This window comes from Kluyveromyces lactis, assembly GCF_000002515.2.
Source record: "Kluyveromyces lactis strain NRRL Y-1140 chromosome D complete sequence".
Taxonomy (NCBI): Eukaryota; Fungi; Ascomycota; class Saccharomycetes; order Saccharomycetales; family Saccharomycetaceae; genus Kluyveromyces; species Kluyveromyces lactis.
In genome coordinates, this window is record NC_006040.1 from 224,663 (window position 1) to 239,993 (window position 15,331).

Sequence of the window (15,331 nt, forward strand, 5' to 3'; positions counted from 1 at the left end):
AACCCCGAAACGTTCGCCCGGAAACCGTCGTTGCGAAGCATAATTACTGCTCAGAAGGAACTCTCGACGAATGCATCTCCAGAACTGTACGCTACTGAGCAGGCTATTGGAAAGACGTTAATATGAAGGTTTGAAGGGCTTACATGAATGTGGGACAACGGAAGGCACACCTGGGGCTCCCTTTCTTAGCGTGAGAGAGGATGATGCAATTTTGTGTCACGTGAATCATTTCTTTTTCTCATAGTTCCTACGTACCTGACTACAACAAAGTAAGGTTATCATTCCAAAAAGATGACAGCTTTTTCAGTTTGTGATTTCTCGAAATGATTACTACGAGTCATATCAGATGCCATAAGACATCTGCTTGAAAGGAAAGTGCACATTCTGATGTCATGCCTTCTGCAATCGAATCATATTCTACACACAAAATATGTATCAATATCTGCAAGGAATATCTTGTATGTGGTTTTTGGATATATGTATTATCAAACTAAAATAACAAATTAAAACAATTCCTGCGGTTTGAAATAGGACTCTAAACATGACTGAAATTGATTTATTGTTGTGTATCGTCGTAATTTGAATTGAATGTCAACGGGAATTGTATAACTGCGTATTGATTCGCCAATCGTAATAAATAAGTGGACATTGTTTTACTTTTTCGTAAATACCTGCGTGATATTTGTTTTATCTATTCTGGCGCGATTTAGTTTATATAATATATGTTGGAATATTCATTTATAAATTATCATTAAAGAAACGTTCATTAAATAATATGAGTCTTTATGGGTTCGAATGGCAAAAGTGAGATTGCTCTTTTCATTCCTCTAAGAATTGAGTTGGTTCATGTGGGACATATACCTCACGGTATAGGTTATCGCGAGGAACATTGACAGTTCTACCATGGATTGTAGATAGATCTAGGTATTTTTCGGATAATTGGTCTATACTTGTGACACCGAGTAATCTCATCGACATTTCCAATTCGTCCTTTAATAGCTCAATGGCTTTCTTGACACCTTCTTTACCGTAGCAACTGTTAGAGTATAAGAATGGTCTACCTAGACCGACACCCTTGGCACCAAGACACAATGCCTTTAGGATATCGGTACCTCTTCTAACACCACCATCAATGAAAATTTCGATTTTATCATCCAATTTCTTTTCTCTTAGCACTGGCATAGTCTCAGCCAACACTTCGATAGGAGCCCTAGAGAAATCCAATTGTCTACCACCGTGGTTAGATAGAACGACACCTGCAACACCGATTTCAGCAGCTTTCAAGACATCTTCAACACATTGAACACCCTTGATGACGATTGGCAATTTGGTCTTTTTCTTAAATTCGATGATATCATCCCAGTTTAATGCAGGATCAATGAATGACGAGAGAGCTCTAGAAGCACCCTTAGATTCCTTAACCTTACTTTTTTCCATAGCCTTGGCACCGTTTGAGTTTGTAAATTTGACTTTAGCATCTTTTTCTCTGTTACCTAAGGAAGGAGCATCTACTGTAACGAAAATGGCCTTTAATCCTAATTTTTCAACGTTCTTGATTAGATCTTCAGTGATCTTACGGTCACTGTTCACATACAATTGGAACCATTGGATTTGTTCCTTAGATGGGGCTGCTTCCACGATTTCTTGTAAAGAACAAGAAGCCAAAGTGGAAATCATTTGAACAGGTTTCACGTCACTTTCACCGCAACCTCTTGCGATGTCCTTTTCACCTTCCTTGGGGTTACCTAGTTTACACAATGCGGTGGCAGACACATAAAATGGAACACCGACTTTTTCACCTAACATTGTAGTGGAAGTGTCAACTTCCTTAACGTTAACCAAGATTCTTGGCTTGAAGAATATACGATGGTATGCAGCGTGGTTTTCTCTATGTGTAACTTCATCATCAGCGGCAGAAGAGTAGTAAGACCAAGCTTGCTTAGTCAAGATTTGGGATGCCAAGAATTCGAAATCATAGATGTTAACCAAGGAATCAATATCGGGTAAAGATTGACGCAATTGTTCCTTTCTTGCCACATCTTCGGGAGTTTCACCTGGGGTCAATGCAGCACAGACCAAGTCATCAGGCATTGTACCATCTAGTGGACCAATTCTGTTCTCTGGAGCAATGTATTTTTCGATGACATCTGGAGCATGAATTGGAGCAAAGATCTTGGTCACATCTTTTCCTGCGTTGTTCTCAATGATAGCTGGACCACCAGGATGGGCGCTGATGAAATCAGTCAAATTGTATACGTAACCCTCAATGACCACCCAACAGTCTTTGGGAGAAGAGTGCTTTGCGACTTCTGTTGGAGAAACCTTTGGTTTCGTCATATCGACCTTGGCACCATTTTCAACGCTATCATTGAATTGAGAAATCAATGCAATACCAACCGAACCGGCAACAAGAAAGGCACCACCAGTGATGACTTTCTTACCGAACGAAAACGCACTATAGCCAGACTTAGCTGATCTCCCAAAACGCAGAGTAGCACTAGACTTATGAATTGGAGATTTACTACTGGTGCTAGCAAATCTCAACCCACTAACACGGTTCTTACCAAAAACTCTTACGGCTGATCTCATAGTAATGACGATGTTGATACCTAGGGGCTTTGTTTTCTGATTAAAGATTATACCAAACAAATTTAACCTCAACCGCACTATAACCAATTCCCAACTGCGACATAGCTCTACTTATATATATATATATATATATATATATGTTATCTATTGTCTATTACATCTGCATTAAACTCGAACTAGTCATTTTCGTCAACAGCAAATATCGGGCCAACTCTTCGCAAACTCCAGAAATGAATGCCTCTTTCTCTAGTGTGGGATAAAACGCTAAACAGTTTCCACATTCGTGGGTCACATTGAGTTGGAACAAGCGGATCTTCGGATTACCAAGGACGCTTGATCAGTAACAGTACCCCAAGGCTATTTTCATTGACGCACTGGACGTCAACCATACTGTAATTGGTATATATTTGGAATTATATCGGTATAAAAATTGCACGCAACCCACGCGCAATGAGGGAACCCCATTCTCATTCGGCTTTCTGGATGTTCTCTATGGGTCCTGTATTCCCTCAATGTAGGCAAAATTCACTACGCAGTTGCCAGCCGAACAGTTGGAGATCTAAGGTCAGATGGGTCAACAAACCTGCAATAGCGTAGGGAGTCGTAGCAGACGGTAGATAGAACAGTGAAGTGTTCCATAGCTTGACATAGAACACGGAAAACGGTAAAAAGGACGTCTCGAGAGGTTTGCGCATGCATAACGGCATTTTGAACTGAAAAAAAAATTGTAGCGTGGGGAGAAAGCAGACAGGGTGGGTCGGAGAACAGGAAACAGGGCCCGAACTATACCATCGATACGCTAACGATGAGCTTGAGAAAAGCGAGATTCGGAGTGACTTTTGGAGCTGCTGTTTACCTCCTGTATATTATGTGTTTGGGGGGGATAACGCTGTGAGTAAGTACTCCGAATTTAACAGGCAGATAACGTAATATCAGGTGAGCAGGCAATGGTCGGTCTTGGACCTTATGGTATCTTGGACAAAAGACAGCGTCCAGCAAGTAGACTCCGTGGCCAAGCTGGTTAAGGCGTGCGACTGTTAATCGCAAGATCGAGAGTTCAATCCTCTCCGGGGTCGTTTTTTTTGGAGAAAATTTCTTTCAAAATTGATCCGCTGCCCGTACTCAGCCAGATGATGATAGATAAATCAGACCCTAGTGGACAGGAAGGAACGAAAGGCTGATCAAAGGTGGCGGTCAAAACGCCGGTGAAACCTTACTATTACTTTATTTTGATTACTATTATGCTTAATACTCGTAGCAAGGGCTATATATGATCAGGCTGGCCATGTTTTGGCCTCTATTTCAAATCCGTCTACATAACTATACAGCACGAATTGGTTTTCTTTGCTTGCTTATAGAACATCCTCGATGCAGCAGATAGTGATTCGGACTTGTCTACCAAATTGTCCAATTTCTCACCTCTTTGTAATACGTTTTCAATGGTTTTGTGTAGCGTGATCTTGGTCTCGTCTAATTCTTGCTGTACACGCATTATTGCATCAGCTTGAGATGGGTCCTGATACTTGGCAATATAGATATCCAACTCCTTCAACTTGAGCGAATCGTCACTCTCCGTCACGTCCTTCCACTGGATAGGAGGGTGCGCTACCAAATACTCATCCAATACTTTGTTCAACAACGTATAAGCTGGTCTTACTGGGTACTCCTTATCCGTAATCAAAACACCACAAATTCCTTCAGGCCTTGCGTAAACGTGACCTACATAGTTACCTTCTTCAACACTCTGTCTTTGACCAGCACTTGTCCTGCCAGCAACAGTCTCACTGAAAAAGGACATGAACTGTGCAACACTGTTCCTTTCAAAGAACCCAAATTGTGATAAGTCCTTCACAGAACTTAATTCAAGGGTCTTATCATCGCTGTTTCTTAAAACTCCAATGTAATATATCTTCATCCTTGTATCCTGTATCCTGTTTTCTCCCACTTGTCAAATGAGAAAAAAAGCTACTATTTTGCCCAAACTTAACTATTCTTAGATCCCCTATACGTGTACTATAACACTGTCCTTCTCGTCTCCGTGTTATCTTCAAAATACATCATCATTTCCCATCCTCATATCACAATGCTTCAATATCCATTTTGTTTGATATTCGAATTTTTCTTTTTTTTGCTAACAAAGGCATTTTCAATTTGTCAAAGGAACATTTAAAAGAGAAGCTGATTGATACCCACAACGGGAGGAAAGAAATTTGCTTTTAGTTAGGTTTGGTATTTTTACAGTACACTTAGAAAACGTTTGAAAGTTGCTGACGAGTCAATTGATTATAGGCATATACATATTTTTTTGAAGACAATGTTCCGTGTTTCTTTACAAGCTACTAGACGTGTTGCTTTTAGATCCGCTAGACAAATTAGGTTTTACAGTGCTCATCCACCTTCCGGTGGAGTGAGCCATATGAACAAGCCAGCATTGTTGTTGGCTGGGTTCAGTACTCTTGGTGCCATCTACGTTGCTGATGGGTGTCCTACTTTGATTGAGAGGAAGCCTGCTCCTGCTGAGAAGCCTGCTGAAGAGACTCCTGCAGCGGGCCAATCACAATCTATTTCTGAACCTACGAAGGATGCCGATGAATCTCCGGTGTCTGCTCAGGAGGAAGGTGCTGAGCCAGTTACTACTCCTGAGAACGAGATTACTTATAGCGAGGAGACACACCAGGCCTTAGCAGCCACCTTATCAGGAGATGAGCCAGCTGCCATTGAGCCAGTTGCTGAATCCGTCAATGAACAAGCTACCGAACCAGCTGCCAGTGGAGAAGCCACCAATGAACCTGTTACTGGCATTTCCGAGGATACCAAAGCTCCCTCTTTGAGCTTCGATGACTCAAAAACTGCCAAGGGTGTTGTTTTAGAAGATGAAGCTGACAAAAAGGAGATTCAACAAACAAGCCCAGATGCCGTAAAAACCGCCTCAAAAGACGGTTCAGAAGGTGAATCGGATGTTGTTTTGCATGAAAAATCTCCTGCTGAAGCTGAGACCATAACAGAAGCAGAAGAGCAAGCTGAAATTCGGTCTATCTCCGGTGGCACTGCTGAACAGTCCGCTACTGCGGCTGCTGCGGCTGCAGGTGTTCAAGGTGAAAAAAAAAACGAACAACAAACTGCATACAACCCAGAAACTGGTGAAATCAACTGGGATTGTCCTTGTTTAGGTGGTATGGCATACGGTCCTTGCGGTGAAGAGTTTAAGTCCGCTTTTTCATGTTTTGTCTACTCTGAAGCTGATCCAAAGGGTATCAACTGTGTTGAGAAGTTCTCCACTATGCAAAATTGTTTCAGAAAATACCCAGACTATTATGCTGAACAAATCAAGGATGAAGAAGAAGCTTCTGCAGAAGCTTCAAAAATCGAGGATAAGAGCACTACCCCGGTTTCAACTGCCACCTCTACTGTTGAAGTACAAACTGAAAATGCCGTTTTCGAACCTGTCTTGGAAAAATATGTGGAAGAAAACCCTCAACTAAAGGATACTCCTGAAGCTGCCGCTGTCACGAACACTGACGATGAAAAGAAATAGAATCTTCCCGACCCTGAACTGCTGCCGTTAAAGATACTTTTTTAAATTTGCCAATGAGCATCATGAATTCTGACGTTTGAACAAAGATAATAAAACTAAAGCTAAAGAAATTAAAAAAATTACGTGGTTCCCTTGTTTGTGTTATATCCAATTCAAATAAAAGCCCATGGCTCTCGTAATGAACTGACCTGTTCATCGAACTCGCCTTCTTTGTCCAATAAAAAAAAAATTAACATACATTCTTATTACATTCTACAATTCCATTCGACATAATGGCAATGTGAAAACGAACAAAAATCCAATGAAATGTTCTGATAGCGTGTATAAACACTACATAAAGACATTTTCCTAATGATATGCCATGCTTATTCTGTTTTCAAATTAGATCCAGTAATTGGTAGAGAAAAATTGGCTCAAATCTTGATTCTGTTCTGTTTCTCCTTTGTAACCATAAAATATCTCCCATAAGGACTACATTTACTCTTTTATTGTTATATTTACTCACAGTGAATACCGGAGCTACCTTCTCTTTGCCAAATATATTAATTGAGGCAGTATCATTATCAGTTTTTCTGAAGGATAATCCATGATCATGACAAAAAGTTTCTACAACAGTTTTAAAGGTGGTAGAAATTTTGGTCATGGGTGTATTGTTAAAAGCGTTGAACCTGGATTCCGACTGGCCAGTGCTTTCAATTAAACTTTTCAAGGAAAGCCGTTCGTCATGGTCCGAAAGTGTTGACGGATGATCGACAAAGTCAAGAAGTTTCTTCACTTCTTCTACATTATCTAATGAAGATGCAGTGTAAATTCTATTAATCATGTATTTTAGCCATGAAGAAGCTTCATAACGGAAGGTGCTGCTCTTAAACACAAACCATTGGAATAAGGTCTTTAATAGCGAGTTGTTAATGACCTTATATACTTTATTCCTGGTTGGCAAATCGAAGAAATCATTATATTCTTTCAACACATCAATAATAGCTGAAATGTAAATTTCATTCTCTGCATCGGTAAATTCGTCAATCAGGTGAAAGTGTGAATCGAAGTAATCAGCGAAAGATGAAAGCCAATACCTGTTGACTAATTCATAAAACTTGGAGTCACCCACTGCCTCCTTCAAGAGAATAACGTTTTGAGGGTTAACAGTCATTGAAGGTTCCCAATTTTTCAAAAACTGCTCGAACTCCAGCAGGATAAGTGCTTTTAATGACTTTAAATCCCTTTCTCCCAAAATGAGATGCAACTCGCCGTATGTCACCATGAATTCATCTGACAGAAATTGAGGAGAAAGTTGTATTTCGAGAGCCGGCATAATGTAGCGGGAAAGGAAGTGTTCCCTGCAGCTAATAAAGTCAATAATAGGTAAATACTGAACGGTTATTTGACGTAGCATCCTCGAATATCCGGTATTTGAATCTAACCAATAACATAAGGGTTGATACACCAACCTATAAATGCTGCTTTGTGTTTCGTTCAAAATATATCCAGATTCCATTCTATATGAAAGAAACCTTATTGCTGCCCTCAAATGGTTCAACTTTTCGACCTGCATATCTGCCGTATTAATTCCACGATTAAGCTCTTTGAGCAAGAACATGGTACAGAGCTTATCAAGTATGTCATCGTCATTTATTTCTAGGCATTCAGTAATCTGATCTTCAAGACTTGGTTGCGAAAGTTGTTTTTCCTTGACTTTTTCTAAAACACTTTGTAGCCTTTCCTCTTGGTGTACTTTGCGCTCGTCATCTAGTTGAGCTTTTTCCAAGCCAACTTGTATTCTATCTATGTCCGAATGAAGCTGCAGAAGCTTATTAGCAATTTCATTCAAAGAGGAAATCTCTTCTTCATGTAATTCAGAACCATTGATTGTTCTTGTCACCGTATCAGGTAGTTCTATTTTTAATTCCGCAAGGAGACTTATATTTTGAATCAATTTCTCAAGCTGGGTGGCACGACGAGTCTTAAACTCCACTGTTTTCTTTTTATTTGAACTTTCATCTGATGATGCTGAAGTATTACTATAGTTGGAGTCATCTCTATCATGTACTGCACTTAACATCCCTAATCCGACACCTTTAGGACGAGTGACTGTTTCGATTGGGTTCACTATACCTTTCCCATCTCGTCCTAAACCTTCACCTTGTTTGTAACCCATTTTTGATAAAAGCTTGGCACCCATACCATAGGTCTTTAACATCTGGTCGCTTTTCAATCCATCATTGGAGTTGGCTTGTCGTACCGGTTCATAGTCTTCTTCTTCTTTTTGTTCTTCATTGTCATCGCTATATCCATATGGATCGGTAAATACCATACTATTCATTGTCATACTGATCTTTCTTCTTTTGAACTGATCATCGTCACTGATATGTTCTGACATCTATACTGAATCACTGGAGTAGTAATAGCTGACTTGGAGTGACTGATACTCCTTTCAATCTTTACTCCGATTAATAGGTATTTATTCATACTTTGAAAAGATTTAAAGGTTTGAAGTTCAGTCTTCGAAGTGAAATTGACCGTTTAAGGGTTTCAAATTGGAAACGTTGAAGAGATGAAGATCTTTCGGTTGATCTGAACTGCGTCTACAAGAAATGAGTGATGCTGCAACTACTATACCCAGTGATGAGATAGATAAATTGTGGAATAAGGCGAGAAACCAGCTTGTGGAAGCTCAAGTCGAATGTGAAGAATCATTAAAAATCCTCTCTAAAGTGCGAACTGAAATGGACAGCTCTCAAAAGTCCAGATTTAAACTTAAATTTATACTTAATTGTTTGGTGAACCAGGTTGAGTTCTTCAAGAATATCATGCTCGAGAAATGTATTTCTACAGAGTTGATTGACAATGAATGGTCAAAGCTGGTTTTAGTCGAGATAGTCAATGACGTGAGTTATTGGCAAAACGAGATAACAACAAAGATGAAGATCTTGCAGGGTACAAAATACGACTTGACTGACGATCACAGTAGCCTTTCAGATTTCATATGCATGGATCACGTAGACATACTACAACAAAAAATCGATGAGATTCCTATTATAAAACAACAAGTGACAAACATACGACAACACTACAAATCGATAAAAGATCGAATAGAAAACCAACTAGTGGCTGTAAAGTTGAAAAAACTCAGAACTTACTTTGATTCACATTTCAGCAGGGATAGCAAAAATAATCTATTCAAATTGTTGGAAAGTGATTATGTCACTGAATTGAACGAATTTGAGAATGAACTTGCCGATTTCTTGAGATCAATCACTGATCATTTCGACAAATGCACGATATTGAAGGAACAGCAGATTCCACTACCAGATTTGAAGGAACTTTTCCAGATTGTAAAGAAAGACGATACACAGTTAGAAAATATAAGGGAATTAGTATTCGAAACGGGACTTGAAGTGAAAGCTTTCTCAAAGAAAGTCAATGAAACAATAAGTGAAATAATGGACAAAATTGGTGGATTCCATCTGCTGGCTTCCAAGATTGTGACAGAGTTAGAAAAATGTGAGGAATACTTATCTATCTTCCAAAAGATTGCTAATTTAGTATTCGTTTATAAGGAATCTTGCATAAAAAAGATTGAACAAGTGCAACAACTCTGTGAGTTTTACGATAAGTTCAAATTAGGGTATAAAAACCTTCTACGAGAAAGAGACAGACGGAAAGCCACTGCGTTACAAATGGAGAAAATATTAAAGGAATGTCAGGAGAAACTACAGGCACTGAGTGATGCTGACTTGGACCAACGCCAGCAATTTTTACTTGAAAATGGTGACTATCTTCCCGAAAACATCTGGCCAGGTTATATCGACGATATGGAATCGATGTATAGTTTCGAATATAGCATACATAATGTACCGAATTGACGGTATTGTGTTATTATTGATACATAAGTATACATATTTACAGGTATAAATTATCTTTTACATCGTTATGGTTAACATTACTTTCTGTGGTTCAAAAATTGCAAGGTATCATTTATAATTTTTCTCAAGATCGACGAACCTTTCAAAGACATCATCGATAGTTAGTAAATCCACTTTCTTCGACTCCCTGGTTCTAATCGCCACCTTGCCTGCTTCAACTTCTTTGTCACCAATCATTATAATATAAGAATAATGCTTCTTGATGGCTTCTCTAATTCTTTTACTTACAGATTCATCTCTTGCATCCATATCAACAGAGAAATGGAAGCTGTTGAGTGGAATTGGGCTTTTTGGATCACTATTTTCACCACGTAATGAGTTGACTGTCTTGAAAGCCAATTCCATTATCTTCTCATCTTCAGTCTTCACTGGGATGACCATACATTGGTTTGGATTCAACCAAAACGGCCATTTACCTTTGCTTGAATCAATTAAAATGGCCATGAATCTTTCCACCGAACCGAAAACAGCCCTATGAATCATGATAGGTCTCTTGTAACTATTATCCTTGTCCTTGAATTGTAAATCGAATCTTTCTGGCAATTGAAAATCTAATTGAATAGTGGCGACTTGATGTGATTTGCCTGTATGATCATTGACTAAAATGTCAATCTTAGGACCGTAGAAGGCACCATCTCCTTCATTGGTTGTCCATGGTTGCCCCCACGATTGCAAAGTATCCTTTAATACATCTTCAGCATGATCCCATACTTCAATATCGCCAACGTACTTCTCAGGACGAGTAGAGAGGGTCAATGAGTACGCTGCCTGCTTTGAATCACCCGATATTGGGAACACTTTTGTATAACACATATCCACCAGCTCCAAACATTTTTGAATCTCTTGACGGACTTGATCAGGTGTACAAAAGATATGTCCGTCATCTTGATGAAACTTTCTGACTCTTGTTAGACCCGATAAAGCACCAGATGCCTCGTTCCTATGCAATGGTGAGAAATCTGAGAACCTCAATGGCAATTCGTTGTAGGATCTGTCGAATCTTTTAAAAACTACACAATGCCCGGGACAATTCATCGGTTTCAAACCATATTCTTCCTTAGAAACGTCATTGCCCTCAACCCTAAACATATCATCCTTGTAATTTTCCCAGTGTCCAGATTGCTCCCATAAGGTTTTTCTATAAATCAATGGAGTAACCACCTCCTGGAATCCGTATTTATTCTGCTGTTGAAGCTTCATAAAACTAACCAACTTATTGAAGATTTTGGTACCATTAGGCAAGAAAAAGATTGAACCAGGTGATATTGGATCTGTTATGTATAACTCCTGTTTGGTCGATACCTCATGTGCAGTGGTGGCTGCACTATCGACAGCTTGTGGGCCCTCATTATGATTGGAACAGAGTCTTTTGACAAACTGACAAGGTACGCCCGCATTTCGTACTGGTAGGTAGTTTATTCGCTTTAATAACATATTTCAGAACGAGTCTCTTCAATGAATCTGCCCACAGCGAACTCTCAGCTCGTTGTTGTAATTACATTTCTAATTCGATCTTTCCAGTGTAGGTAGTTTCCATGCATGGTTGTTTAGTTTTTTTCACTATTTAACTCAGTAGAAACTTGAAGTTCCCACTTGCATGTGATGAGACAGAACGATGCAATGTAGAACATGGACCTATCTGCCTACAGTACTACTTGCTTCAAAGTTAGCTAGACGAATAGAGTTACTTACATTTGATCTCTTTTATATATATATGATATTACGAGAGTTGCCAATAGATAATAAATACATCGTTATTGAGTCCAAATAACGATTTAGAATTCGGAGTCAAGATAATGCTGTAAGCCCTCGAACTCAGACGCCTTATAAAGGGCAACTTTTCCTTGCCATTTGCCTCCATTTTTACCTCCGCCACCTTTCAGCTGAGATACTACTGATTTCAACTTGTCTGACACCTCTTGGATTCTGTTACTAGAATCAGAAACAATGATGATAGCCCCACCTCCAGAAGCCTTTTCTCTTCCAGCAAGAACGTAGCAGTAGTCTTCCAATGATGATCCAGCAATAAGCTGGTTATTTTCATTGTAAAGTTGTGTTAGGAACTCGAGGGTACCATACTCATCGCGGATAAAGTGAGCTTTAGAATTTTCCTTCAAATCAGTGATCAATGATTTTGAGCAGAACCCAGCTAATTCTTTTATCCAGAATTGTTCTCTTTTAGTAGTCTTTTGCATGTTCTTCAACAGCATATCACATTTATGTTCTATTTGATCTTCAGAACAGGAGAGTAACTTTTTTGTGTTGCTAATAACCTCATTAGAGAATAATGCATACCTTCTAACTCTATCACCGCACATGAAGAACAACCTTGAATTGGTACCCCTGACAGAAGATTGAGAAGGAAGGATCAATACAGAAGAAATCTGTGATGTTGTTTGCAAATGAGTTCCACAACATGGGTTCTTATCGAGGTCTTCGATATGAACCACTCTTAACACACCTTTGGATAAATCGTAATCATCAGGCACTTTGTGGGTACTAATTTCTCCCTGGGACTCTGGATCTCCTTCGAAAATCGTAATTGTTTTAGGATTCACCGTAATATATTCGGTGACGGTATCGGACAACTCCTTGACTTCTTCTGAGGTCAATCTCCTATTAATCTCCAAATAGTTGAACAGATCATACGGTTCAATCTTTGGTTTCTTCTCACTTGGAATACCCCCCATAGACCAAGAGAGGGTTTTCAACCCCCACTTCTGTTCAAGAATTGCACTTACCAAGTGCTGTCCCGTATGTTGCTGCATATAGTCCAATCTCTTATCCCAATCAATTTCAACAGACACTTTAGCTCCGACTGGAACATCCCTATCAGTGATATGAACTGCATGCAGTCCTCTTCTGAATACTGAGGAGACAGGAATTGAGGCCCCAGTTTTGAGAAGGAATTTCCCAGAGTCACTAGGTTGTCCGCCACCTTCTGGAAACAAGATAGTATCCTGAAGTTCGATCTCAAAGGTATTCTTCTTCTTACCTACATCGCATGCAATTACAGTAGTCTCAAATTCTTTGGCCTTAAATGAGTCTCGTTGGCAGGCTAGAGAACCAACAAAAGTGTGGTTTGCAGTTTTAACCATGGCTAACGTTCCGACCAATTTTATGCCTCTTACCATCAGCTTTTATGCCGACTAACATGTTTTAAGTTCCTTTTTTCCTCTCTTCTTATCAATGATGTAAGTTGGTTAAAATATTGATTAGTAAATGATGTTCTGTTGTTTGTGCTAGATATGTACATACATATATATAACTGAGGGAAAAGCAGCAAATACTGGTTAACTGCTCATTCAATAGAAGTGCGTAGCGTATATTTATTTAATTAGGCACGAACGTACGTAGCGTCGATTTTTTGAAGCGATTCCCCCAAATTCAACATAATCTTTCTTCTGTACTGTGTAGGATTTTTAGTCTGTATTGGATTTCCTTCGAGATATATCGTTTCAAATTCAGGTAATTTCCCCAATTCTTCGCCTAGAGATTCGAACGGTTGATCAATTTGATTATCAGACGCCCATAGGTCAGTAAGATGTGTCAAATGCTTTAAGTTTTCGATCTTCGTAAGTCTATTACCAGTTACATCTAAAGTAGTTAATTTTAGGTTATTTTCAAGTCCTTCGATCTTCGAAATAAAATTGTGAGAGACATACAATTCTTCTAAGTTCTCCAACTCCTCAAGTCCTTCAAATTTCTTCAATTTGTTAGATTGGATGCTTAATATTCTCAAATTTTTGAGGTGTTGCAAGTTTATCAATTTAGGGATTGAGTTCTTACCCAACCATATCTCTTCGAGATTAGCCAAACCTTTCAAGTCATCAGGACCAATTTCTTTGATTCTGTTGCCACCAAGCTCAAGATTTTTCAACTTTGTAAGGGTTCCTAAATTTTCAATCTTAGATATCTTATTCTGGACGAAATACAAATTCTCGAGGTTTACCAATTTATCGACGTTCTTGATAGTTCTAATCTTATTAAAAGATAAGTCGAGTGTCTTTAGATTAGAGAAAAGATTAACGCTTTTCGAGATGTGTTTGATTCTATTATCGTAAAAATCAATCTCTTCCATGTTTTCTAACGGTAGTACCTCCAGTTCAGCTATTGACTCGATCAAATTCTGTCTTAAATATAACTTCTTCAAATTCTTAAATCTCAACAAATTCAAGTCTTCCAACGCCAGTACTTTCAAATGCACTAAGTCAATTACTTCGGTGTCATCTGGTATCTCTGCGGCCAATTCTGCATCTGCAGATATATAGTCAGGGTTGTGGTCTTCTATGACGTTCGATTGTAACGAGCGTCCCGCTGTGAACAACCCTGAAGATGATTCGTCCGGGGAATCAATACCAGTCTCTATTTCCTCATTCGTATTTTCATTATCAGTATCACTCAAAACTCTCTCTTCACGGCTCATTTTTTATATATTGGAAGTATATGGGTTCGGATCTAATACTAAATGGCGTTTATAACCATTGTCTTTACCTCAACAACCGTCTGTCTAAAGATGTGGTTTGCATGTTACATAACCTTAAAAATTGAACTCAGTGATCATTGGGCGCAAGGAAAAATGTTTGAATTACAAATCATATGACCCGATGGAAATCAAGTTCAAACATATGGAGTAATAAGGATATACAAATAGACGTTTACATATAGCACTTTGGCCATGAAACAGTTCATCAAAACTATCTTATCTTTCATTATAAGTTATATATGTGTGTCAATATATGTACATTCTTCCACATTAAATTCTGGTAAAACCGAAGGGCAACGTTTCGGATCCCAATTGCTTAGTTAGCTTCCGGGCTGGAAGCGATGTATTCCACAGTTTCACCGACAGACTTGAGCTCATCTGCAACCTTATCTGGGAATTCGATATCGAATTCTTCCTCAATGGAAACCAACAATTCAACGGTATCCAATGAGTCTAATCCTAAATCCTTGGAAAATTGAGTGTTAGCAGTAATCGAAGTAGCAGAAGCTGTCTTATCAAAAGATTTAATCACATCAGCAATACGGGTTGTGATTTCTTCTTTGGATAGAGAAGAAGAAGCATAGAACCTGGAAGCACTTGAAAAAGTTGGCTTTACAAATCCGCTTCTCAATCCAGAAACTCTGGTCAAACTTGGGGCAGCACGGAATACACTTCTAAACATCTTTGCTTTCCTTCTTTATCTCTCTGTAATATCACTAGACACTATACTGTACAGTAACAACGATCTGAAATAATCGAATGTAAAATAAAAAGAATGTACAACAAATGATCGTT

The 15,331-nt window shown here is 38.9% G+C and overlaps 9 protein-coding genes and 1 non-coding gene across 10 annotated transcripts; 3 read left to right on the forward strand and 7 right to left on the reverse strand.

Moving 5' to 3' along the window:
• Window positions 1-819: 819 nt before the first annotated feature.
• Window positions 820-2,589, reverse strand: CYB2 (L-lactate dehydrogenase (cytochrome); the record flags this gene model as incomplete). Its single annotated transcript, XM_453186.1, has 1 exon — window positions 820-2,589. One exon carries the CDS (start codon window positions 2,587-2,589, stop codon window positions 820-822), a length of 1,770 nt encoding a protein of 589 aa, XP_453186.1.
• A 1,002-nt stretch (window positions 2,590-3,591) lies between these two features.
• KLLA0_D02662r lies at window positions 3,592-3,665 on the forward strand. The gene has a single exon. It is a non-coding gene; the product is annotated as a tRNA-Asn (tRNA).
• A 236-nt stretch (window positions 3,666-3,901) lies between these two features.
• On the reverse strand, window positions 3,902-4,504 carry YKT6 (palmitoyltransferase YKT6; the record flags this gene model as incomplete). The annotated part of the gene is made up of 1 exon (XM_453187.1): window positions 3,902-4,504. The coding sequence occupies one exon, from the start codon at window positions 4,502-4,504 to the stop codon at window positions 3,902-3,904; it is 603 nt and encodes a 200-aa protein (XP_453187.1).
• Window positions 4,505-4,903: 399 nt separating this feature from the next.
• MIA40 (Mia40p) lies at window positions 4,904-6,124 on the forward strand (the record flags this gene model as incomplete). Its single annotated transcript, XM_453188.1, has 1 exon — window positions 4,904-6,124. The coding sequence occupies one exon, from the start codon at window positions 4,904-4,906 to the stop codon at window positions 6,122-6,124; it is 1,221 nt and encodes a 406-aa protein (XP_453188.1).
• A 376-nt stretch (window positions 6,125-6,500) lies between these two features.
• SPP382 (mRNA splicing protein SPP382) lies at window positions 6,501-8,504 on the reverse strand (the record flags this gene model as incomplete). The annotated part of the gene is made up of 1 exon (XM_453189.1): window positions 6,501-8,504. One exon carries the CDS (start codon window positions 8,502-8,504, stop codon window positions 6,501-6,503), a length of 2,004 nt encoding a protein of 667 aa, XP_453189.1.
• Window positions 8,505-8,718: 214 nt separating this feature from the next.
• Window positions 8,719-9,990, forward strand: ATG17 (protein kinase regulatory subunit ATG17; the record flags this gene model as incomplete). Its single annotated transcript, XM_453190.1, has 1 exon — window positions 8,719-9,990. The coding sequence occupies one exon, from the start codon at window positions 8,719-8,721 to the stop codon at window positions 9,988-9,990; it is 1,272 nt and encodes a 423-aa protein (XP_453190.1).
• Window positions 9,991-10,098: 108 nt separating this feature from the next.
• MST1 (threonine--tRNA ligase MST1) lies at window positions 10,099-11,484 on the reverse strand (the record flags this gene model as incomplete). The annotated part of the gene is made up of 1 exon (XM_453191.1): window positions 10,099-11,484. One exon carries the CDS (start codon window positions 11,482-11,484, stop codon window positions 10,099-10,101), a length of 1,386 nt encoding a protein of 461 aa, XP_453191.1.
• Window positions 11,485-11,825: 341 nt separating this feature from the next.
• Window positions 11,826-13,184, reverse strand: KLLA0_D02794g (putative alanine--tRNA ligase; the record flags this gene model as incomplete). The annotated part of the gene is made up of 1 exon (XM_453192.1): window positions 11,826-13,184. One exon carries the CDS (start codon window positions 13,182-13,184, stop codon window positions 11,826-11,828), a length of 1,359 nt encoding a protein of 452 aa, XP_453192.1.
• Window positions 13,185-13,387: 203 nt separating this feature from the next.
• On the reverse strand, window positions 13,388-14,476 carry SDS22 (type 1 protein phosphatase-activating protein SDS22; the record flags this gene model as incomplete). The annotated part of the gene is made up of 1 exon (XM_453193.1): window positions 13,388-14,476. One exon carries the CDS (start codon window positions 14,474-14,476, stop codon window positions 13,388-13,390), a length of 1,089 nt encoding a protein of 362 aa, XP_453193.1.
• Window positions 14,477-14,852: 376 nt separating this feature from the next.
• ACP1 (acyl carrier protein) lies at window positions 14,853-15,218 on the reverse strand (the record flags this gene model as incomplete). Its single annotated transcript, XM_453194.1, has 1 exon — window positions 14,853-15,218. The coding sequence occupies one exon, from the start codon at window positions 15,216-15,218 to the stop codon at window positions 14,853-14,855; it is 366 nt and encodes a 121-aa protein (XP_453194.1).
• Window positions 15,219-15,331: the final 113 nt, after the last annotated feature.